The 24,495-nt window shown below is 47.2% G+C and overlaps 1 protein-coding gene and 1 long non-coding RNA gene across 8 annotated transcripts in view; both read right to left on the bottom strand.

The window, feature by feature from the left end:
* The window catches only part of cadm1b (cell adhesion molecule 1b), a 134,657-nt gene that overhangs the window by 7,631 nt on the left and 102,531 nt on the right, over window positions 1-24,495 (bottom strand). For 3 of the 7 annotated variants that reach the window (XM_048980487.1, XM_048980486.1, XM_048980491.1), the window contains 2 exons: window positions 18,152-18,211; window positions 11,961-11,993 (listed from right to left, as the gene is read on the bottom strand). The exons of 1 other annotated variant lie outside the window; for it this stretch is intronic. In XM_048980487.1, the coding sequence (XP_048836444.1) occupies window positions 11,961-11,993; window positions 18,152-18,211 (93 nt within the window). The remainder of the gene's footprint in view (window positions 1-11,960; window positions 11,994-18,151; window positions 18,212-24,495) is intronic. 3 more of the 7 variants (XM_048980488.1, XM_048980492.1, XM_048980489.1) reach the window with 2 other exon arrangements.
* LOC125711520 (uncharacterized) lies at window positions 15,319-18,024 on the bottom strand. The gene is made up of 2 exons (XR_007383029.1): window positions 16,360-18,024; window positions 15,319-16,253 (listed from the first exon to the last, which is right to left on the bottom strand). It is a non-coding gene; the product is annotated as an uncharacterized LOC125711520 (long non-coding RNA).

Here is a 24,495-nt window from a genome sequence, read left to right as displayed (position 1 = left end):
GAATCAGTTAAAAGTCTCCAAAAGCCCCCAGGCTTCGGGATTTGGGCAATATGGCAGCACACTGTGCATCCAGACCCACAAGTGAACTGGCTCGTAGCATTTGGAGAATCTGCATTCAGTTCCCTTTCGTTTTGGGTCTCCTGTGTGGATTCTGGATTAAGTTCCTTGCAGTAGGTTTTTGTTGGAACCCTTCATGGAGTTGTTAACTGTGGAGCATAGGAACCTAGTGAAGACAAGCAGGCCAACCATGGTCTCCCACAGCAATGTCCTGCCTGGTCACTTCATCATCACCCAGATCGCGTGCTGGGGACACCTGGGAGTGCCAGAAGACAGCAGGCTGCTCCTCAGTTTTAGAGCTAAAATGCTCATCACTCTCCGCCTTCCCCTTCTTTCAACGTAGCTCAGAAAGTAGAAGATATCCTGGTTATGCGTCTGCTAAGGAGTTTCACATTTCACACATCAGCTTTTATGGTTAGCAGGGGGAAGAAAAAAAAACCTCTTCTATTCCTTTCACCTAAAGCAGAGCTGCCCCAACATCAGAAAGATCCTCGCTACGGTCCCTCTCCATGAGGAGTTGTGTGACAGCGTGCCTCAGCGTATGCTAATTTCTGCTGATGAAAGGACATACAAGATGAGCAAGGAATTACAGTATCTGGACGGGAACCTTTTGACGAAGTGCCAGTTTGGCCGTCTGAAGCCTCACCGCTCCCTCAGCTTGTTTGCCTGTGAAGGGACCCTCCTTTCCAAGTCCCAGCTGAAGAATGCAGAAGCGCTGCTTCTCTGTTCTGCGCCTTAAGTGAGCTAGCTCGTCTGCTTCATCTTGCTCTCAAAGTCAATTACTTCATTTCCTCGGGATAAGGCCGTTGTTGTTTCTAACCATCACTAAGGCGTCGGCTGCCAAGTTCTAATAACTTCCTCAAATGAAACACATTCAGCATCAGATGGTATCCCCTGGTGAACAATTACAATCGTATCTCGCTGGTCTGTTACTCCTTTTTCTTCCCAGCTTGCCTTTCAGCATTTTAAAGGAAATGCTTACAGTACGGTTCCTTGATGAGAATCTTTAGCCGTTAACGTCTCGAACGACGGTGACGCGCAGGAGCAGCTGTGCTGTCAGTTATTGATCTCTAAATAACGGCTCGGTGATACCCGATGCAATATTTTGTTATAAGGCATGACGGTTGCATTTCCTGTCCCATGTGAGCCAGGAGGCGGGAGGGGGGCTGTTTTTATCCTCCAGTGATCTACCCTGATCCATTGGGAACTTAAAGCGTGACGTGGGAGACGATGGCCTCGCACTGAACCTGCCACGTGTCTAATATGAGAAAGGAGGAGAATCCGGTAACTCGCATTAAATCCATAAAAAGAGTTCCACTGCGTAGAATTGGAAATTGATTTTCTTAATGTCCCATTTTCGGTGAAGTGATTCTTTACCCATGTACACGGGCGACGCCTCTCCTGTGGTCCACCTTCTCCCCAGGATCCCTGCATCATCCCGTCTCCCACAGCATTAATTAGTCAGCGATACATCAACGTCCCAAAATTTGCGGCCCTCCATCTGGGGACGGGTAAAATCAGGAAGTGCAGAAAGAGAGAGAGGTGCATGTGGCTGCAAATGCACATCGCGGACACAGTGTCAGGGCCGTGACTACGGGCAGCTACAGCCAGCTCGCTGCTGCGGAAGACCCTGGTGGCAGAAATCAGGAGGTGTCAGCTGGACTGTCTTATCTGCAACTGACCTACCCTACAGGGACCTTTCAGTGATCCAGCGGTTGAGATACCATCTGAATTGTAACAATATTTAAATGAAATGATGCTTCATTTGGCATTCGCACAAGTACATTGGTATGCTTCTTTTCGTACATCCTTCCTTAGAGACACACACACGTACAGGTGAGGGAAGCTTGGGGTCCGACCGCAGGGTCAAGCCTCTTATGTGGCGGCTCAGGAACATTTCGAAGCTTAAAGGCCTTACTTAAGAGCCCAGCGGACATTTGACTATTCTGCTGGGGACAGAAGACAAACCAGCGGCATCGTGTCACAGTCACACATTCCCATTCCAGCGACCTACACCTTGCCGCCCTTTATGATATTATCTCCTGAGTGTTTCTGCAAGTTTGATTATTATGTTATGTACATTAATTAGTACATTTTCTAATAATGTCTGGCTAATTATGATCAATTTAGCTATTTATTATAATTAATTTTCTATTATTTATTTCATTGTCATCATCAGCAGCTCCATCTGGGGATATGAGGCAGGTACCTGCCTGAATAACGGCACTGGTGGCATCTTTGTCCGGGCAAGAAAAAAAAAATATTAGAGGAGTGAAGAAGCTCACCTGTAAAGAGAAGGCAACAGCAGATGTCAAGGGAGGCCAGGGTTTGAGAGAGAATGACCGGCACCGCTTTCAAAGCAGAGAAGAATGGAGAGGAAGGAGATCATTCAGAGCCAGAGCAATTAAGTGGTTGGGAACTTGAAGCAGACGTGCTCTCGAGGAAGGGAAGGTGGACGGAATACGTAAAAACGCAGGCCGAGACCACAGTTTAGAGCGGCAGACCGAGTGTGACGGAAGTGGCTTGAATATATAAAGGAACAGAGTGCAATGACGGAGCCGGCTTCCCATTAAACGCGGGGGCTGCTTTCATCAAATTAACCCAAAGAAAGCAATGGAGCCAGATGACCTTGCTGTAAAAACTAATTAAACACTGAGGGGGAAAAAAATGAATTTTCAAAAACTGACACTGAACATCATGAAGGGCTGGAGCCGGTCCCTCAGAGACCCATCTCCCTGTCAGAGAAATAACAGGCGCAACCTTATTTCCAGCCCGTCAAAAAGTGTATTATTTTCCTTTGATCATCCCTCGCAGCCATAGGTCATTATGTGAATGGCAATGTTAGAATAAAGGAACGTGATTAATTCCTAACTTTCTGTCTTAGGCCGGAAAAAAGCCAAGGCACCAGCAGGAACATCGGTTGGGGGGGGGGGCACAGCACCAGGGAATTGCACTTAAGTTGGATCCTGGGATGTTGGTTTGACCATGTTCTGCTTCTACAGAGCAAAAAACACCTGGTTTCCAAATGTCACGGCATTCGGATCGATGAAGTGCTGCAATTCTCTAAATAAAAACCTTCCGCGATGTTAGAACATGGCTGCTGGCGTGTTTCTAATGGAGGCCCTCCGAGGTAACGACTGCAGGTTTATAAAAGATCTCATGGGCTTCCCCGATGCGCTCGGCCTTTATGGAGTTTGCCGGGATCTAACGCTGAGCCGTCTTCCCGGAAAATAAAAGGCCATAGACAAATCAGCCTGTGCTAGGGAAAGGAGGAGTGATGACTCACAAGGTTAACGTCAAATCCGCCTTTTATTACCCCTTGCTATCCCTTCGTCATGGCAACTGTATCGCCCTTCCCTGCTCTGCGAACATCAGTGCCTCAGAGGCTCCATATTTACAGGCCAAAAGGCTTTGCTCGGTCAGGTGATCAGCCTACACTCAGCATGCTGGGTAAACAGGTTGGATTAGCTTTGTCTGGAAGTCGAGAAAGGTACCTCTCATATGAGCTAATTAACGACACTGTTAATCTCCTTCTGCTGGCTGAGAAACAACATCCTCAGGTAGAATGGGCTGCATGTGGAGCGCCGGGGTCTTGTGCTGTTCTACTGTCCTATCAGCTCTCATCCACAGCACAGAAGCACACAGTCTATTATTACAAAGAGTATCATGAACGGTGTTACAAAGTGAATATCGTGAATATGTCTTTTGAACATTGCCAATACAAATGTTCCCCTTTAGTTCTTCCTCAAGAATTTTTATTAGGAAAATACTACATTTCTGTGGGTTTTGAGGGCATCTGTGGGAATTTCCTTTATTACTACCTCTCCCATGTATGCCAGGATTTTAGTATGCAAGGCCTATTTGGACGTTTTGAGCCTAGGCGTCCGAGCTACCTCCCACTCATCCACACTTTCATTTGCCTCCCTGTCTCTATTCTACCAATTATTAAAGAAAAAATGCACAGATAATGAGCCTTGCCATGTAATTTTCTCGTGCTTGAGACAGTCCTCCCAAATGTCAATCAGTCCAGACAAAACACCCTACCCAAGATGCATCTGAGCGCTGGAGAAGTGGAGGCGAGCTTCGGGGATAATCTGGGTCCTGACAGGGCTGACTCGGATAGAGGGGCAGGCCGTGGCATCCTGCCCCACCACTGTCTGATTCCCCCTGGGCTGTGAAATCGGGAATAATCCCCCACAAGCCCATCCGTCCAAGACCGGCCTCCAGCAGACGACGAGCCATCTTGAGCCACAGGGTTACTGCAGAGGCATGCAGTGGTGACAGCTCATTTAAATGTTGTGCTGTTTGACTTATCCTCTTGCCCGATAACTTAATCGTCTCCAAAGATTTCGGTGTGCTCAGCTGGGCACAGGAGAGTCCGCTTGCCGACAGGGACCCAAGATGTCCATCGGCATGGAAGTGACAGGGACACAGATGGCTCGGTGATGGATAGTGGCGAACGCAGTGTCACACTGCGGAGGAGTCTCTGTGCCCTGGGACAGTCTCATTCTCTGAGGTTTTTGTCATTGCTGTTGGAGCTGTCGCACTGCAATCCAGTGACCTAGTGCTGTCTACTCCACACGGTCACGTGACCTGCTGCTGTCAAACAGCACAGACCCGTGAAGCGTGAGTTTGGTCATGTGACCCGGGGCTGTCGACCCACTGCGGTCACACGGCCTGCTCCTGTCGCACAGTGTGTCCTGTGATCTCGGGCAGTCAGTAGACTGTGGTCACATGACCTGCGAGTGGTGTTATAAACCCCCACTATCTGCTCTTTTCAGCAAGCCCCCGTTTCTAACTCGTCACAAAGAAAAGAAGAAAGAGGCTTGTGCACCCCCCTCCAAAACCTCCGCTCACCCAGAAGCCCCTGCTCTTATGCGCCGCTTGAAAGGAGCTCTTTTAAGTTTGACGCGCTGTGGTATTCACCCTGCGCTGGCTTGCGGCTTGAAGATAGCGCTAATACAGCCTCGGTAACATTCTAAAGGGCCCGTCAGCCGCTCCGAATCACCCCGACGCTCCATTACAAGCGTCACACGGGGGCCCTTCATTTGGCATCCTTTCTCCTGGACGTGGCTGTACGGGCGCGATACTCGGGGCCTTCCTGTGACGATGCCCACCGGCTGGTTCTCTATGTCCCGGTGAAGGGGCCGGACACCTCCATCGCATGGTAGGCAGAAGACACAGCTGTGTGTGCAGGATCCCGGCACGGCAATCCAGCCCCCCCCCCCTTGATGCAGCTAGCTTCCAAGACGGCTTATCCGCACGCAGCCAGTGTGTTTATCTCGGTAAAGGGTGGGACCTCACTGATTAGGCGTCCTGACACAGTGCCACACACCCCCCCAGCCCTGACTTGTGTCACAGCGATGGAGTGCAGGGCGTAGGACAGCTTCCAAACTATCACTGCAGCCCACACAGTTCCAAGTGCTGCCATGCGTCAAATCACGCCCCTGTGCGCGTGCGTACGATGACGCCCGTGTATAATCACCACCCTGCACTGCTGCAGACTATGCCCGCCCGCCGACCTGCGAGAAAGAACACTGTGTCACAACAATGGCCGGACAACGTGGAGGAAGGATCAGGATCCCCTCAGAAAATAATTGAGAAGTAATTCCTCCAGCCAAGAGAAACGGCAAGAAAACAGACTCACGGATGAGAATCCCACACATCTGAAGATTAATTCCTCAGCCATGTGGCTAAGAAATATGTGGGTTAAAGAAAAGAAATCACATACGATGGATTTCCTAAATCACTGTGCCTAACGTAATCCTGCTTGTCCTGCTCAGAATCGAAAAGGTCAAATTTCTATGCAGAGGTATGAAATGAATGTGACCCAAATTTTAAATCCCCTCTTTGCGATGAGATGGTCCACCCCCCAGGCAGAAGACATCACAGAGATGTTTACCAAGGTCAAGAGCACTCAATGGAAAGAGGTAATGGTGTTTCAAAGATGTAAGGTCCTGAAATTGTGATCACAGAGAGCTGGAAGATCGTGCTGGTTCTGGTTTTGAAAGCAGCCTCTGAAATGTCTCCACAGCACTGACCGCGGTCATCAGCCAATATGGAGAAGGCCAGATGAAGGTCACTCGGATGGACCCTCAGTTGCATCACGCATACAAAGCAAAAGAAACACACACACAGAACCTCTGACAATAAGCGGTTTTGTGGGGGGAAAATAGATCCAACTCAAATTGTACTGTCAGGACGGTTGGCACAAGATCTTAGCCTGTAGAGGTCAGAGCAGCTCAAAGAAAGCCATACAGAGAAAAGTGATGCCATAATTACCTAACAGAAGTTACCGTGGCTATAACATCACAAAACTAGCTGAATACTATGACAATCCATGTTTCTTTGTCTGCCTGATGTCACGACACAAAAATCGCAGCATTTCAAAGCTCCCCCATAACTGCAGAAAATGTTTCTATAGGCTGATGATCTGTGGGCTTTAAGAGAGTATTTCACAAAACTGGAAAATGTCTGTTAGCCGGCTGTCTCTTGCTGCATAACCACTTGGGGTTTTTGAGTGGTGGGGCAGGGGGGTATCGCAAAGCCGTATAACCCCAGTTAGCTCGTTGAGACCTTGGAGGAGATACTGCTGTGGGAGATACCCCCACTTTAATGCAGGCATCTGTCATGGGTACTGCACCACATGGGACCTGCCGCAGCCACAGAGAGAGTAACGGCTGGGGGATCTCAAGCAGTGGCTTAGGGTTAATGCGGTCAAAGTGCACCAGGTGAATCTGGAAAGGCTGCCGAATAGCAGATCCGTTGGCGCAGCCACTGCTAATCTATAGGGCTTTTTTAAAGCTTGTGCTTAATGCATGTGACCATTGTTTGTAAACACTGAAGCGAATGTATGAGACTCCCGGAGTGGCATGCAGCCCACATCCCTGTCCTGAGCCAATCGAACGGCAGCCTCTGAGAGTGAGCATGGCAGCTTCCCCGGGCCTTGGCAGGCTGCGGTATCGCCATGGTGACGCTCCGGAGGGTGAGGAGCCCCGGGCGTGCGAAGCAGACGGCCGCAGCGGTCCCAGAATCCTGGATCTGTGCAGGGTCCAGCCTGCCGCTATCACACGCACATCATTCACGACCCGACCGCGGCGTTTCGACACTGCGATGTCGGACAGGTGTCACATTAGCGATCAGTCATCGGTTTGGTTCTCAGGAACATACAGAATCTTCACGTCCAGAACATTGTGTTCGAATATTCCCATCTTCAGACAGACATTTGTAAAACAATTATAAATCTACCCAAAATGTAGTGACGCAACCTACACATCATCGTGACTCTTCCCACGGCAATACAAAATGGTATTCCTGACTTCATTTGAAGCCTTTGAGACACATATAACACACACACACACACACACACACACACACACACACACACACACACAGACCTGTATTCATATCTTTGTGGGGACTGTCCATTCATTTCTATGGGTAAATCCCTAATCCCAACAAAGACAATCTTAACCCCTACCCAGCCCTAACCTTAATCATAAGTAACCCAAACAAGATACAAGTCTTTTGGCATTTCTTGTTTTTTTATTGCAGTCACAGATTTTTATTAAATTGTGGGGACCCACAACTTCTAAATAATAGGTTTTTATCACTCGTGTGACATTTGGTCCCCACAATGTAATGTATATCGGACACACACACACACACACACACACACACACACACACACACACACACACACACACACACACACACACACACACACTACAGAGGGCTCATCACATCATCCTTCTGAAAAGCCGAAAAACCTGCTTAGACCCTCCCCCCCCCATGCACTGACAGGAAAATGCATTATGATCTGCGGAGTCCATCGGCATAGGATCACAGCCAACTGGCTCTGCAGTGGCTACAACCAAACGAAGGAATGGAGGGTGAAATCAAGCTCTCCCTGCTAATCAGAGGCCTCTGCTAACAGGAGAGGAGGAACAGCTGTTTAATTTGCCCCCCCCCCACGTGAGAGCGACGAGGGGGTGGTGCTGTAGAATCGCAGATACTGCAAAAAGACCGACGCGTGACGACGCAGATTAAGGAAGCTCATCAGCATCTGGGCGTTCCCATCCAGCAGGTGACAGAACTGGAATCAGTCAGGGACAGTGGAACACAGGCAGAGGCCCCGGAGCCTTGGGTAAGCTTGGGGTGGGGGTGGGGGGGGTGATGGACACAGCGGGAGCGCCCACATACGGACGCTACTTTTCAGGAGCTGAAAAGCTTTGAGAAGAAAAGAAAAACAACATGAGAGACGTGGCCGAAGGGCCGCTGGTGCCCCTGTGCAGGCGGCAGTGTGCGGCAAACCCACGCCTCCGTACAGTAAGGCCCACTCCTGCCTTGAACCTTTGCCTGTTGCTAGGCTACGCAAAAAGGGTAAAAGGAAAACACTTATCCGTGGATGAAAAAGCCCCAAAAGAGTGAGTGATTCACTCTGTGGAAATAAAAGACTTTATCGCGGCAGGCAATACGGCAACACAAAGATGTGTGTCTGCATGCAAGCGGTGTGACATATTTAATACCAAAGGAGCCTTTCCAAAATGCTGAAAGAGCAGCCTTGAAACATCAGGGACATGGTAGTGCCCCCAAAAAGCCCTACAAAGGCAGGGGGCATTCAGCCTTGTAGCTGCACTCAGGTCACTCTGTGCCTGCGTGGGACTTCTACAGGTGGCTGCAAGCCTACGAGTAATAGCAATGTTCATCGCACATATTTAAACTGAAATGTACACTGTTCCGGACTGTTGATATTGGATAACTGGTTGAGCGTGCTGTAGTATTTCACACAGCTACACATTGAGCATGCTGTAGTATCTCAAACAGCACAGGCTGAGTGTGTTATAGTATATCAAGCAGAAACACGCTGCGTGTGCTATAGTACTTCACACAGCCAGATATTGAGCTTGCTCCAGTATTTCACACAGCCACACACTGAGCGTGCTGTAGTATTTCACACAGCACAGGCTGAGTGTGCTGTAGTATTTCACGTAGCAACACGTTGAGTTTGCTGTAGTATTTCACACAGCCACACACTGAGCGTGCTGTAGTATTTCACACAGCACAGGCTGAGCGTGCTATAGTATTTCACGTAGCAACACATTGAGTGTGCTGTAGTATTTCACATAGCCACATGTTGTATGAGCTGTAGTATTTCACACAGCCACACACTGAGTATGCTGTAGTATTTCACATAATACAGGTTGAGCGTGCTATAGTATTTCACACAGCCACACACTGAGTATGCTGTAGTATTTCACATAATACAGGTTGAGCGTGCTGTAGTATTTCACACAGTCACACATTGAGTGTGTTCTGGTATTTCACACAACACACATGCACTCTGGGCTGAACATGCTGTGTTAACCCACATGACTATAGATGTAATACTGGTTCAAGTGTGTTTGATTAACCACACATGAAAAATGTAGAGCTCTCTCAGATACTGCGGAACACATTTAGGGCTCTCACTAACACTACATAACTCATACTCGGCTCTCACAGACACTGCACAATGCACTCATACTCAGGACTCTGTCAGACACTGCACAACTCACACTCTCATGGACACTGCATAACTCAGAGCTCTCACATGCTTTGCTTCTACCAATGTGGTGCTGGAGCTGGTGCCTGACTTTTTCTCAATCTGGAACTGGTTCCACGCTTTTCCACTGCAAAAAAACTGGCCCTGGGCCAGAAAAAACGGCACCAGCACGGCACCACAGAAAAGCTGGTCTCAGAATTTGGAACTGTCATGTCAGTGAAAGTGGGACAGGATATCGCATCCAAACCTTCTGCATACCCTGAAAATTCAATCCATAAATGATATAGTTTTGTCTAATATCACCGGTGCTGGCAGTGAAACAACTTGCGAGCTTATTAACAGTATAACGTTATATCTTTTTTTATTCTGCGGAAAATGAAAGATTGATTTGCTGGCGAGATTTAATAATAAATTACTAACATGTCGCAGGTCGAATAAATAAAATATTGTGGCGCTAGAGTGGCGAAAAGGTCATAAAAGATGCAACATTTTACCAGATTCTTATTACGTAATCTTTAAAAGGACAGTGGTAAAGCAGCGAAAGAGAATAAGCTTACTTACACAGACAGATGCGGGAGGCTTTAAGGAGACAAAAGTGGATACAGGCAATATAGAAAGAGAACAACAAGTCATACTTTTTTTCAGTTTGGCAGCTTATGAAAACTTAAAATCCGAAACAGATCAAAATAAATTCAAAAAACTGAATACATATGAACCTTTACTCTCAATTCCGTCTACATAAAAAATCCATCCTGTTCTGTTTGAAACAGGTGGAAATGCGGACAGGCACCAAGTGAGTACCAGCCCAGCCCCGGGACCTGCAGGGGCACCAGCACCAGCACTGGCTCCGTGTTGGTGGAAATAAGACACCAGACACTGCATAACTCACACTCAGGGTTCTTACAGACACTGCATAACTCACACTCAGGGTTCTTATAGACACTGCATAACTCACACTCAGGGTTCTTATAGACACTGCATAACTCACACTCAGGGTTCTTACAGACACTGCATAACTCACACTCAGGGTTCTTACAGACACTGCATAACTCACACTCAGGGTTCTTACAGACACTGCATAACTCATATTCAGTGCTCTCAAAGATAATACATAATTTATTGTAAGGGTTCTTGCAGACTGCACAAATGACACTTAGGACTCTCACAGACACTGCATAACTCGCACTCAGGGTTCTCACAGGCTCTACATAACATACTCAGTGCTCTCAGAAACACTGCACAACTCACACTCAGGGCTCTCAAAGATACAACATAACTCACACTCAATGCTCTCACAGTCACTGTACAACTCACATTGTACACATTCAGGACCTCTCACAGACACCGTATACCACATATGTATATCTCTCACAGACAGTTCACAACTCGCATTCATATCCAGGACATTTTACAGACAGCGCATAACTCAACTCAACTAACACTAAGGCCTCTCACAGACACTACCTCATACTCAGAGCTCTAAAAAACACTGCACAAGTCACACTCAGGGCTCTCACAGACACTGCACAAGTCATACTCAGTGCTCTTAAAGACACTGTACAACTTACACCAAGAGCTCTCACAGTCACTGCACAAATTACATTCATATTCAGGACCTCTCACAGACACCATATACTGTAATTCATACTCAGAGCTCTCACAGACACTGCATAACTCACACTTAGTGCTCTCATGGACACTGGATAATTCACACTCAGGGGTCTCACAGACCCTCCATAACTCATACTCAAATCTCTCTGTCCAGAAAACAGTTGAGTCCTGCACAGGTTACAGAGCACTGTGACAAGATACACATTTTCTCACAAAATATACTCCACAGTACAAGGTACAAATACTTGAAATAAATTGCAAATGTCTGAACAGTTTTGAACAGAGAAGCCACTTTTGACCGTTTTGACATTACTGAAATCAGCATGCGTTTTTTTACACATACATTTACACACACAACCCGTAAACATGCACACATATGAACAGTTGCAAATGTACACACAGTTAATCACAGACATCAAGATGCTTCACTCCTGCAGCTGGATAGACTCTACATTTAGACATCAAGGGTTTTTCCATGCATACACTGAAGTTCAGTGAAGGCAATAAAGGAGTGAGGTGAGGGACACACTGAAATACAGTGAAAGCCATAAAGAACTGATGTGAGGGATAAACTGGGATGCAGTGAAGTCTATTAAGTAAAGTGCAGTGGGGGATACACTGGGATGCAGTAAAGTCTATTAAACAAAGTGTAGTGAGAGCTATACTCCGGATGCAGGAAGGGTTACAAAGGAGGTGCAATGAGGGCTAGAGAGGAGTGTGTGTGGAGGTCCAGTCGAAGGATACCCACCGTGGGCCGCAGGGTCCAAGTCGGACGTGGCATCTGGACACACGGAGAGGGGAGAAGAGGAACGGAACAGGAGGAAGAGCATGCAAAAAAAGAAAAGCGAAATAAATGGGAGATCAGCCATGATGCGCAGCCACACGCTGAGCACGCAAACAGGCACGGGAGCACACAGGACGGAGCAGACGGCCTGCAAAGCGGAGGCCCGGCCCAGCCAATCACAGGAGTCCTGGCATATTCAGCTGGTCCTGTGTGTCAGCAACGGGAAGCTCTATTCATCCATCTGGCAGAGTGTGCCTCAGGAGCCCGTACTGACATCCACTCATACACACAGGAACGCACGCATGGACACGCAGGCAGCAGACGCTGGAGAGCCAGGCTCAACCGTGCCAAGCGGAGGTGCGGAACTGCCGTGAAAACGTCAGAGCCAGAGCCCGAGGCGTCCTTTTGCCCCGGAGAGCTCGTATCGGATCGGACGCTTATCTGATTCGGTCAGCTACCGGTTTAAGCTGCTTCCTCAGCATTTACCAGCCGTCTGTGTGGGAATTGCTGGATGTTTAATTGACTCTAGGCGGCTAGTAGAGATTAGAGCGGAGAGTGGAGCGCAGCTGTGCCGTATCGAAGATAAAGGGCGTTACCGGGACGCAGTGTTGGGTAGGACAGAGTGTGTTGCTAGGCAAAGCCATCCCTCAACCGTCTGGGCTTGATACAGGCTGATGGAAGTCAGTAAGAAATTATTAACGATTATGTTGGTTATCTACCAAACTGGCGTCGAGCGCGTGCTCCGACTATTATTAAATATGATCTCCCTAAAACTCTGCTGAAGGTTGCCGGAGCCTTGCAGCAAGTCCTCGCCTTTTAATTTTCACCTTCAACAGAAGGACGGGCTTATCCACCAAATAATGTCATTATCGCACAGTCATTATCGATCTCTCCGTATATCCAAAGGCACACAATGGAGATGAAAATGAGAAGGGGGGGTGGGGGGGGCATACGCGCTCACCACAAGGAGCCAGCCCGCCCTAATTCCAAGACATTGTGGAGATCATGCAGAAGGCTGAGGGCCTCTGATCAAACCACCAGGCACCATCCTAGAGTCATGGTGGCAATCAGGCTCTGCTATAGAGACTGAGCCAGTGTCGAAGCCTCAGGGCTTACTGAACTGTTGAGCGCCCCCTAGCTGACTTCTATTGAACTTGCCTGACTATCATATGTGGTGCCAAGATACTGTTAACCACTGGAGGAATTCTTCAACCAGACATAAACCAGGTCAACCACTTTGCTTGAGGCGAAGTGGTTAGAAAGACATTTTAACCAAAAGAAAGCTCCATAATTCTAGCAGGCATACATGCAGCCTGATTACAGAGAAGATGAGACACTCTCATGACCACCCCCACCTCCCTAATTGCCTCTCGGTCTTTCTCATCCTAACAGGGAGGTTCTGTTTGAAGACAGAAGGAGAGGGGCAATCAAAGAAGAGCAGGCAATGCCATCCAAAATAGGAATGAGAAAAAAACCTCAGGCTATTACTTTCTGGATGACTTCATAATGTATCACAGGAAATGGCAAACAAGAGGACATATGACCCCAAAAAAATAACACGGGCGACTGGACTGTAACTTTTATTTTAACAGGACACAGTGTAACCAACCATAGTGTCTATTATTTGTCCATGCTCCAGACTCCAAAATCCAATGACTATCTCCAATTGTTTGACTCATCAAGCCTAATGATTATCTCCAAGTTCTCCAAACTCATTGAGTCTAATTACTCCTTCCATACCCCCAACTCACAGAGCCTAATTACGATCTCCAAGTTCTCCAAACTCATTGAGTCTAATGACTATATCCAGATTCTCAAAACTCGTGGAGTCTAATTACTATCTCCAGGTCCTTCTGCCCACCAAGTCTAATAACCATCTCCAGGTCTTCCAACTCCCTAATCCTAATGACCATCTCCCAGTCGTCCAACTCACTGGATCTAATGACTATCACCAGGTGCTCTGACTCACTGAATGCGATTACTGTCTCCAAATCTTCCAGCTGACTGTGACTCACTAGAACAAGTGTTCCCCCCCCCGCCCACACAGTGGATGATGGGAGTTAACCAAGAAGTCACTTGCTAACCATGGTGGATACCATTGTCCATGATTACACAAATGACCATGTATATCAACTGGCATGTGCTTTCGCTAACGGGTGTGTTAGGGTATATGGATTTGATCCAGTTATAGTACAGCTTCCTGGCTAATTCTGCAATATGGAGAACCCAGCACTATCCCAATTGTTATAATTTGATAGGGAAAAAAATTACTATGAAATAAGCCTTGGGTTAGCATGAAGCTAAGCACTAACCACTTTCCCTTAGCTTTGCTTTTATTAATTTTTAATGGCGATATCCATCTTTCCTAAAGGTAATGCTGTTGACCTTTAGATCACCACTCCCCCTCTTCACCAGCAAAGCTTCTCTGCATCTTCTCCCATTAGACAGGGGGATAAATGAGAAAACCAGCACCTGTGAAAAACCAATTTATTGACTTAATTCACACCGTTCGTCCATCCAATTTACGCAATGACAGCCAGCTTCCTTTGTTTGCGTGGGTTGACCATTACTTTCACGTCACTTAAATTAAAACTGCAAATAAACTGCTTTCTTGCGAAGAAGTGTGCAATAAGACACGAATTTCTCATTAAAATAATTACACAGCGTGCAGGTTCTCCAAGCTACTCATGGAACAGCAACAACATTGTGTTACTGTGATCTTCCAGTCTCAGTTACTGCAGGGTCGCCTCATGGCCACACTTTGACATCACATGAACAGATCTACTGCGCTATGCAACTTCCGGACAATACAGATAAGATAAGGCTTGTATGTCCGATACGGGGAGTGGATGGCGTGGCGGGGTGGATGCGGTGGGGGGGTGGGGGTCACCCAGCAACCTTCACATCAGCTAGAGATGTGGTGAAATACAGCTCCCTTCTCCAGCATCAGAAAAAAGCACATTTTCAAATATAAATAAATGTGCATTTCAAAGCTGCGCTTAGTGGAACAAAAACAACCCAAGCCGTAGTTAATGACATCTCTCCTCGCTGCAGATAGCAGAAAGCCGGATTCGTCCATTTAGCCATTTATTTTGTGGGATAAATGGCAATTTAGTCATCGCTAAATGCCACCTCCCATGGCTGCTGGGTAATTCTGCCCCACATTGGGTTTAATAGATTTTTTTAAGTGCACACACACCCCTAGTCCATTGCTCTTGGATCTACTTTATCAAAAATGTATTACATTTCAAAGCAGCCTCTACCCCTCCGTGCGGATAAATGCATTAGGTGTTCCAGATCTATACTCATCCCACAACAATCTGGGGGGGGGGGGGGGGGGCAGGGGGTGTGTTTGGAAAGGGAAGGTCTGAGAGTGACTGGGGACTGAAGCATAACACAGGCGTTAAATACACACAAAGAAGGAAATTATCATGGGATGATTAAATAATAATAATGATTATTGTTATTGTTATTATTATTATTATAGAAGATTGAAAAGAAAGAGGTTCAAGGGACAGACTGGGGAGTATTGGGATAAAGATCTAGAGATGAAGAGGTTAGCATTATGCATACCAGTTGGTATCAGGGAGTAAAACCAATGGGATTATAGTGGGTGAGGGGAGTGGCTTCTATAAAAATGCCTGCTTCCCTGAAACAGACAAGCAGAAAGCTGAAAGGTACAACACAGACCCTGGTCACAGGATGGGGAGGAGAATGACTGCTCATCCTGATAAGATTGAGAAGAATGGAGATGGGCTTAGAAGTGAGATCTGTAACACAAACAGTCCATGAAAATCAGTGGTGTCTGGGGGGGGGGGGGTATAAAATGCCCTAATGGCAGGAGGGGGCAGGAGCAGGGGGCAATGCATATTGTGACATTGCGATGTGCACGCATGCTATAATGCAGGTGTGGGCAATCTTATCTGCAAAGGGCCCTTGTATATGCAGGATTTTGGGGTAACCTTTAGGTCAGCTGTACAAACCCAGGTGTGAGGCCTCTTCAGCCAATCAGTCCTCTAATATGTAATCTAATTAGGGAGTTGCAAACACACTGGCCCTTTGTGGATAAGACTGCATACCCCTGCTAGAGTCACATTGTGAAACTATGTCATATAACAGATTTTAAAATATTTCTTGAACAGTAAAGATTTCATCATTTAAAATAAGAGTGACACTGTTTACTAAACATAACTAAAAAAAATAACTGGACTATCACTGTAAAAACAGAAACCTTATCACAGAGGGCTGACACTATACCTGGGCTATCATTGTAAGAACAGGGATTTTATCACAGAGAGCTGAAAATGTACTTGGGCTAGTACTGCAAGAATAGAGACCATATCACAAAGGGCTGACACTGTACCCAGGCTATCACCGTAAGAACAGGAATCTTATCACAGACGACTGACATTGTTCCTGGGTTATCAATGTAAGAATAGGAACCTTATCACAGATGGCTGACACTGTACCTGGGCTATCACTATAAGAACAGGGAAACTTTTCACAAAGGGCTGACACTGTACCTGGGCTATCACTGTATGAATAGGGACCTTATTACTGAGGGCTGACATTGTACCCAGGCTATTGTGTAAGAACAGGGTTCTTATCACAGAGGGCTATCACTGTACCTGGGCCATCACTATAAGAACAGGGAAACTATTCACAAAGGGCTGACACTGTACCTGGGCTATCACTGTAAGAATAGGGACCTTATTACTGAGGGCTGACATTGTACCCAGGCTATTGTGTAAGAACAGGGTTCTTATCACAGAGGGCTGTCACTGTACCTGGGCCATCACTATAAGAACAGGGAAACTTTTCACAAAGGGCTGACACTGCACCTGGGCTATCACTGTAAGAACAAGGACCTTATTACTGAGGGCTATCAAAATGAGAACACCTACCTCGAGATTATATTCCCTTATCAGATATTGGTAATACAGAGGAACACATACTCCAGAAAAACTCACACATTCACACTGACAGATGTTCTCTGACACACACATGCACCACATGTTTGCATTCATATGTTTGTAGGGATTGTCCTTTAGTTTTTATGGGAAAAGCCCTAATTTGCTTTTCCACTGGCATACAGGAACCGACCCCTACCCGACTCGTACCTCGAAAAGAGACCAATCACTGCACGGTTCCAGCTTGCTTCAGTTTCCCATCATAGCAAGCTCAGCTCAATACTGGCATTTTTAAATTTGGAGAGTGACAGTGATGTAATAGCAAAGAAAAGCTTATTTACTGTTCACATAGCGTACTTCATGATTTACTACGTGCAATTATTATTTTTTTACTGTATGCTAATTTTCGCTAGCATGTCTGTAAGAATCACCGCATGATACAAGTACGAAACGCTACCATAATTAGCATTCGCTTGTGAAAATTTGCATTACGAATCTATTCCGTTCAACTGTTCTATAATACTTATTAATAGAAGGTTAGAAATTCTCTAGTTCTAGAATAAAAGCTTTATCCTTCAGATAATACATGTATCCGGGATAGGCCCCAGATCCCCCGCGACCCTGAAAAGGACAAGCGGTTTCAGAAAATGGATGGATGGATGATCCGTGTGTAGAACACTGGTATCTCTGTGCATTTAGACCAATCAGATGGGGGTAACTGAACCAGCTCAGTTTGGTCGTGCTTTTGATCCTGCTAGTAAGCAGGACCATGTGAGCTCAGTACGCCTCAGGTGCGGCTCACATAATTTACAGTGGAAAACTGACGTAGCTAAACCTTAACCCCCACCCAGCCCCAACCTTTACCATAAGAAACCAAACAAAATACAAGCATTTTGACAATTTTAGTTTTTTGATTGCAAGTCACAAATCTTTATAAAATTGAGTTTCCCTTGTGGAGACAAAAAAATGGTCCCCACAACATCAAAATAGCAAGTTTTATCACATTAATTCCCCCGTATATATGCAAACCCCCCCACACACAGACACAGACATACACACACATACACACACACACACACACACACACACACACACACACACACACACACACACACACACACACACACACACATCATGTTCTGGGGACATTGTGTCCCCATAAGGCAAGGTATACCCGCTCACATACACACACACACACACACACACACACACACACACACACACACACACACAGTGCTACCATACCTCGGCTTCCGTCTGGGACAGGGGTCTTGGAAGTGGGAACAGAAGTGGTGGTGAGAACATCTGGATGGAGAAATAAAAACACTGATGACACAACAAAAATGAGGAAAATAAGCAGAACAAAAGCAGCTGTACAGCAGGATCGGGAACATGGATGGGAAGGAAATGCTGATGCACATCAAGCAGTGTTACTGTGATGTATGGAAAAATGTTATGTATGGAAAATGTAGGTGAACAGAAGCTCCTCAATCTTCCATCCTTCCCAGGAATGATAACTGTCTGGCAAACGGCTCTCACTAACTTCAGTCAACGAAACTCACTGAAACTCATTTCAAGAGCAAGAGGAAGGAGCCCAGAATGCATAGCGGTTCCTGTTTCACACCGCTGGACGATCAACACCGCAGTAACTAGTCAATAACCATTAATGATTACTGGCAGAAAGCACATTCCTTTATGGACTCTTGATAAGATTCCACCATAATGCCTGACACTGAAAGCGGACAGAGATTTAATTCATACAGTATCAACCACAATTCTGGGAACAGGGGTACACGAAAAGTGTGCTGCGCAGTAAGATGATGCTGAGGGGCAGTGTGCTTGGAGAGCTGAAGACTGGCAATAACTGTGATCTGAGTGTCAGTGCTGAGGGCGCAGCCCCCCCCCCCCAGGGCACAGCCTAGACAAGCCTTCAAGTGTTTGAGGCCAAAACCTGCCCCCTGCCTTCCTGTGAGAATACAGGTGATCTTTGCTCTATTTCCCAGGTGTCAGCCGGTATCAGGGTCGGTCACATGTGCAATCACTACCAGAGTCACACAATAACAGCCAGATTTCGAGGTCCCACAAGAACATCTCTGTGACTCAGCCTGACTGCCAGAACACTGAACAGTAACACCAACCAAAGCCCACTAGACTTCTAACTAAAATATGTTTTTTAAATCTGGCCATACGAATGTGAAATCGTTAGTGCAGACTAGGCTGTCCCCAGGCCTGTATCCTGTCAGAGAAACCCATTTCATGAGCAGGCGGAAGAGTCTATAACAGTGGCCGTATTTCTCCTACTGAACAATGAAGGCGAGGTCGAGGTCCCACGGCCCCCTGCGTTAGGGGGTGAACGACAGCCAGCAGGGAAGGGCCTGGTGCTAGGAGCATTGTGGCATGCGGCACTGCGCCCCCCCCCCGCCCCCACCCCCCCATGATGGAAGAATAGTGCGGGACTGACTGCCGAGCAACCAGTCCGTGGGAAACCGGAAGCCCGAGCAGACCGAAGCCAACGCGCGGCATTCAGAGCAGACCGGAAAGGAAAGAAGAGTTCGCACCAGAAGCAGGCTGGGCGGGATGGCATGGGGTGGACCGCGGCCTGCAGTGCGAGCTGTGAGGGGCGTGGGTGTGTGCGCCTGCCACGCTGAGGCAGGGCGGTAGTGGGGGGTGACATCAGCAGCAAAGGTGGCAGACTGAAGGCTCCCTGCGCCCTGTGAAAGCAACTGCTGCTATCTGACTTGGCTAACACCTCCGGAGGGAGGCCATCTTGTCCTCACTATGATTTTCCACTACAGATAAATACATATTAAATGCAGCACTAATTTGAGATGTGACCTTCTCAAGTACTTTCAAAATGGAATAATTCTAAAAATTGCAATGAACACAAAAATATAAATGAAGGAGCTCTAGTCGTGTTAAGATGTGTTTTAATTTTACTAATATCGCTAATTATTCCTATTTTCCCAGCTGGGCCTCAGCACTCGAGGGAAAGACGTACGGAGTAGGACAACGTAGGGGGTGAGGAGGGGAGGTTGAGGTCTGCTCGGGTATGTTAGGTGTTGTAAGAAGCATGGAGCTCTCTTTTAAGAGCTATAGCAGTGCAGTGCAGTGCAGTGCAGTGCAGTGCAGTGCTTTGAAGACCCCAGCGCAAATGGGGTGGGGGAAGGGGAGGGGGTACAGAGACTCTCCATAGATGGGAGTATTATCAACTGGTTTAGGCAACGCAAAAAGTATTAAGGGGGCACTATCAAACTATAACCTCCCCCTGCTCCAATTCCTGAGTTCTTAGTTATTTACTCTTTTGTGTGATCAGTTTTTAGTGGTGGTGTGGGGGGTGGGACCAGCACGGGTCGGCATTCATTTGGGAGCCCCTTGTTTACAAAGGCTGAAAATCCCTGGCATGATAATATCAAACCCAATGGGAGAAATAAAGCGTAAATGACAGCTGTGTGTTACTCCTGCAGCGCTGAGTGGCCGCATGGTGCTCCGCGCCTCTGACGCCGGGAGGCTCCTGCAGATCTGTATGAGGACCATGCTGATAAAGCTCTCACATAGATCATAAGTTGTCACAGGAAAGTTGCTAGCTGTCGCAAACTACAGTGATTCACGGTACAGGACTGTCAGGTCAATTACTCTCTTTCTATTCCATGAAACTCTCCTATCTGCTGCTCCTGCCAGTGGACAGAAAGTGGAGGAGGGCTCAGCTCTCCCAAAAACAGTCTGCCAAAAAGAATCCCACTCCAGGATGTTTTAGGAAGGCATACAAGGGTCAAGCTAGTATTTATTTTTTACAAAAAAAATTTAAATCCATCCATCCGACCATCTTCCAACAACTTAGTCATTCGTGGGTGGACATAGAGCCTATTCCAAGCAGCACATGGCACAAGGTAGGGGATACCCTGGACAGGATGCCGGTCTGTCACAGGGTACAAGGCGGGGGACACCCTAGACAAGATGCCGGTCTGTCACAGGGTACAAGGCGGGGGACACCCTGGACAGGATGCCGGTCTGTCACAGGGTACAAGGCGGGGGACACCCTGGACAGGATGCCGGTCTGTCACAGGGTACAAGGCGGGGGACACCCTGAACAGGATGCCGGTATGTCACAGGGTACAAGGCGGGGGACACCCTGGACAGGATGCCGGTCTGTCACAGGGTACAAGGCGGGGGACACCCTGGACAGGATGCCGGTCTGTCACAGGGTACAAGGCGGGGGACACCCTGGACAGAATGTCGGTCTGTCGCAGGGTACATAGACTATGGGCAAGTTAGGGACAGCAAACCAGTTAATTGCATGTCTTTGGACTGTGGGGTGAAACCTGAGCACCAGAACGAATGCCATTTACATTAATTCATGGGGGAAAAAAAAAGAGTAAAATGAAAAAAATAAAAAGTACTTAAAAATACTCAGCCTGAAGACCACCTGCACCTGCAGTGAGAGAAATTTGAATAAATATGCATTTAAAGCATAAAAATAATATTCAACATATATGTGATAAACAACTATTAAATTTGGTCTGGGGCAAATACTCAACACATTGCTAAAATTCTGAGATATACTCGGCCCATATATGGTGTAAATGTCAGCCAAGTCCTGCCCAGCTGGCAGGAAGCTGAAAGCTCTGCTTAAGAAGGGCCAAATACATGAAAGCTGCAACAGGCTCCTACAAACAAATTAGCAACGACCTCTTGAAGGATTCGGAGCTTACTGATGTCTACTGGGGACTGATCGTGAATCGATCTAACTGTTTGGACTTTAACGAGCAGGCTCATTAAATCTGTGTCTGGCTGGGTTTGGGGACATCCCCGAGGACAGTGAGGGCTGGACATTTTCAGGGCAGGCTAATGGAGGATTGGACCTCCTTGTGAACCCTTCTTATTATCCCTACAAGTTCTATGTTCGTGTGTGTGTGTCTGTCTGTCTGTCTGTCCCCCGAGTGGATGATTTGTGGTCATATGCCACGATTAGTGCCACTTAATGCATCTGCGTCAGGCAGAACATTCAGAGACCCCGGCTGTTTGTGCTAGAGTAAAAGCTCAGCAAAGCTCAGCCTCTGATGACTGACAGAACAGATGACCAGTCTCTGCTCAGACAGTCCCTCTGTGAAGTTAGCTAATAGGGAATGAGCTCTGTGAAAAACACACACAACACAATCTAGGTGAACACATCTATCTCACCAGAAAAATGTGTAATAACAGTTTACGATAATAAGTTCAAGTGCAAAACAGAAAGGAAAGAATACTCTACAGTGGGCGAGTAGAGTGGAAGGTCACTGTATTATTCGGGCAGTTCAAGTGACACCCATGCGTGAGAGGCTGGGTGAGCTTAATTTTCAAAGGCAGCCTGTCCCGTCACTTATCCTGGGGAAGATATTGGATAGACAGAGCAGACAATTTGTCTGGGGAATAAAGGAGCCCTACATATTACAGAGTCCAGGTGCTCTGAAGTGAACTCAGACAGAAGCGACAGTGACTCTTCCTACATCCCCTTATGGGAAACCTGAAAAACAAAGATACAAGAGATGGAGAGCAAATCAAAACACATGAGGAATTTGGCTTTCCAATGTTTGTCAAGCTCCACATGGGAATGTTAGTCTGTAAGGGCACGTTTTTTTTTTTTTTATCTTTCCTATAGACTGACGCAGCCACCTTATTGAATATGCTCGGGCACAGGCCAGCACACAGACACCTCGGAGATTTTACAGTTAAAACCTAATACAAAAAAGAGAGAGGGAGACACTTTCTCCTTCCACCGAATTGATTTAAGTGACCCGAATGAGTCACCGACGAAGGCTGGGAGAGAGACGGAAAGCACCTGTGCTCAAATTCGCCGAAAGCAAAAGAGAAAGGGGGAGCTGTCAGCACACAGGACATGTGGACGGCCTCACCGAAACCACGGGGGTTAGGGTTTGCTGGTATCCTCGTTCCCATACAGCGGCGGCCCGCCGGCGAGTCTGAACCCTGTCACAGACGCCTAAAAGGACATCGGTCTTTTCTGTGATTATGGCAGAGAACGCTGGCCGCCTTGGGACCGAGGCACGACTACATTATTCATGTGAGGAGGAGAAGCAGAAGCGCAAAGTAAGCAGGCTGCCACGAGTCACCACGACGGGTTAGCAGGCGGTGCTGCCGCGGACAGCCCCGGAGACAGACAGGAAGTTACATAAACGCCCACGTGAGCTTCCCTGTCATACGACATCCACAGCAATGGTCTGTTGCAGAGTGACCAAGCCCCAAGCGACCGCTGATGGAGGAAATCCCAAAAACGTCCCATTTCGCAAGAGACATTAGTTAAGGCGAGACACTGAGGATGGACTGAGGGCCACTTTTATAAGGTTAGGACAAGTCTAAATGCATTATAGGCTCCTCGGAGCCGGGCGCTGTCCCACTCCAGGGCTCTTAACGTGGGTGTGTAAATTGCTTTTGAGATGCATCTCAAAGAATCCATTTTTCCACCGTAACCAGATTAGGGAGCATGCTCCATCAGCGAGAGCGGTGATTCTCAGACACAAGCTCGCTCAGGCACATCCATCACGGCCCCGATCTCGGCTCACTGGCCGGTCTCCGAAGAGGAATTGTGGTTAACGCTATTGCTGATGGCACAGTTTTCGGATTTCCCGAATTCTGGTGAACGTTATGCTTGGTATTTTGGTGGATGGGCAGATCTATAGCAGGCAGGCTGGGGTTGGAATGATTGCGAGTAAAATTCTGGTCTCAGATAACAGAAACGGTCATGCCGAATCAGACCAACTGCAGGCCAGGAGCAGAGCTGGAAACATAGACAAGCAAAGTCACAGAGTTCAGACGAGCTCCCCGTTACGGCGTCCTCAGCTATCAGTCTCATCCAAACCTGGACATAAGCTAAGAGTCCCAAAGGAGCCTGGACAACAGCTATGAGCCCCCATCCAAAAACTGGACTTGGAAGACAGGAAGACAAGACTCACCCATGGCACCAATCTCATCCATACCTCGTCCTCAGTAATGGTTCTAATCCAAGCCAGGACTACAGCAGTAGGTTGACCCCTAGTAGCTATTTCATCCATATGAGAACCTGCCTGGTCCTCAGCCACATCACTCATTCTGCACCTAAATTACCCCTAAATCCTGTCCCTGCTCTCCTGATGGTCAGTACTATCTTAGAAAATACAAGCCTAATGGCTCTGGTGAAGCAGTGCCTTTAGTTGACAGCGTTTCATCTACTGTTAAAGAAAACATGACAATGATCTTGTCCATACACATCTCCATTTGCTAATTTTGAGCAAGAAAGGCCAATGTGGTTTTAAGCCCTTGCTGAAGTGTGTCCCTCTATTGTATCCATTGTGAAGTCTTTTATAGAACACCTATTCGGGTATTTCAGTTCTCACAGAAATATAACCTTTGCAAAAATTGATTTTTTTCAATCTATTGATCCTTTGCTAAAGAAGTAGAGCCAACCCATCCCTGCAGAGGTTTTATAATACAATAGGCGATGTCAGAGTACATCCAGAGCCAAAAGGGGGGCAGCGTTCTCCCGCGAGGTAGGAAACCTCTTTGGGTCAGACTAGGAGAACAACATCATATAATATTTCTGACACACCGGGAGGAGGAGC

Source organism: Brienomyrus brachyistius, chromosome 17, assembly GCF_023856365.1.
Source record: "Brienomyrus brachyistius isolate T26 chromosome 17, BBRACH_0.4, whole genome shotgun sequence".
NCBI classification, from domain to species: Eukaryota; Metazoa; Chordata; class Actinopteri; order Osteoglossiformes; family Mormyridae; genus Brienomyrus; species Brienomyrus brachyistius.
Note: the sequence above shows the minus strand (reverse complement) of the source record. Positions and strands in the feature narration are given on the sequence as shown.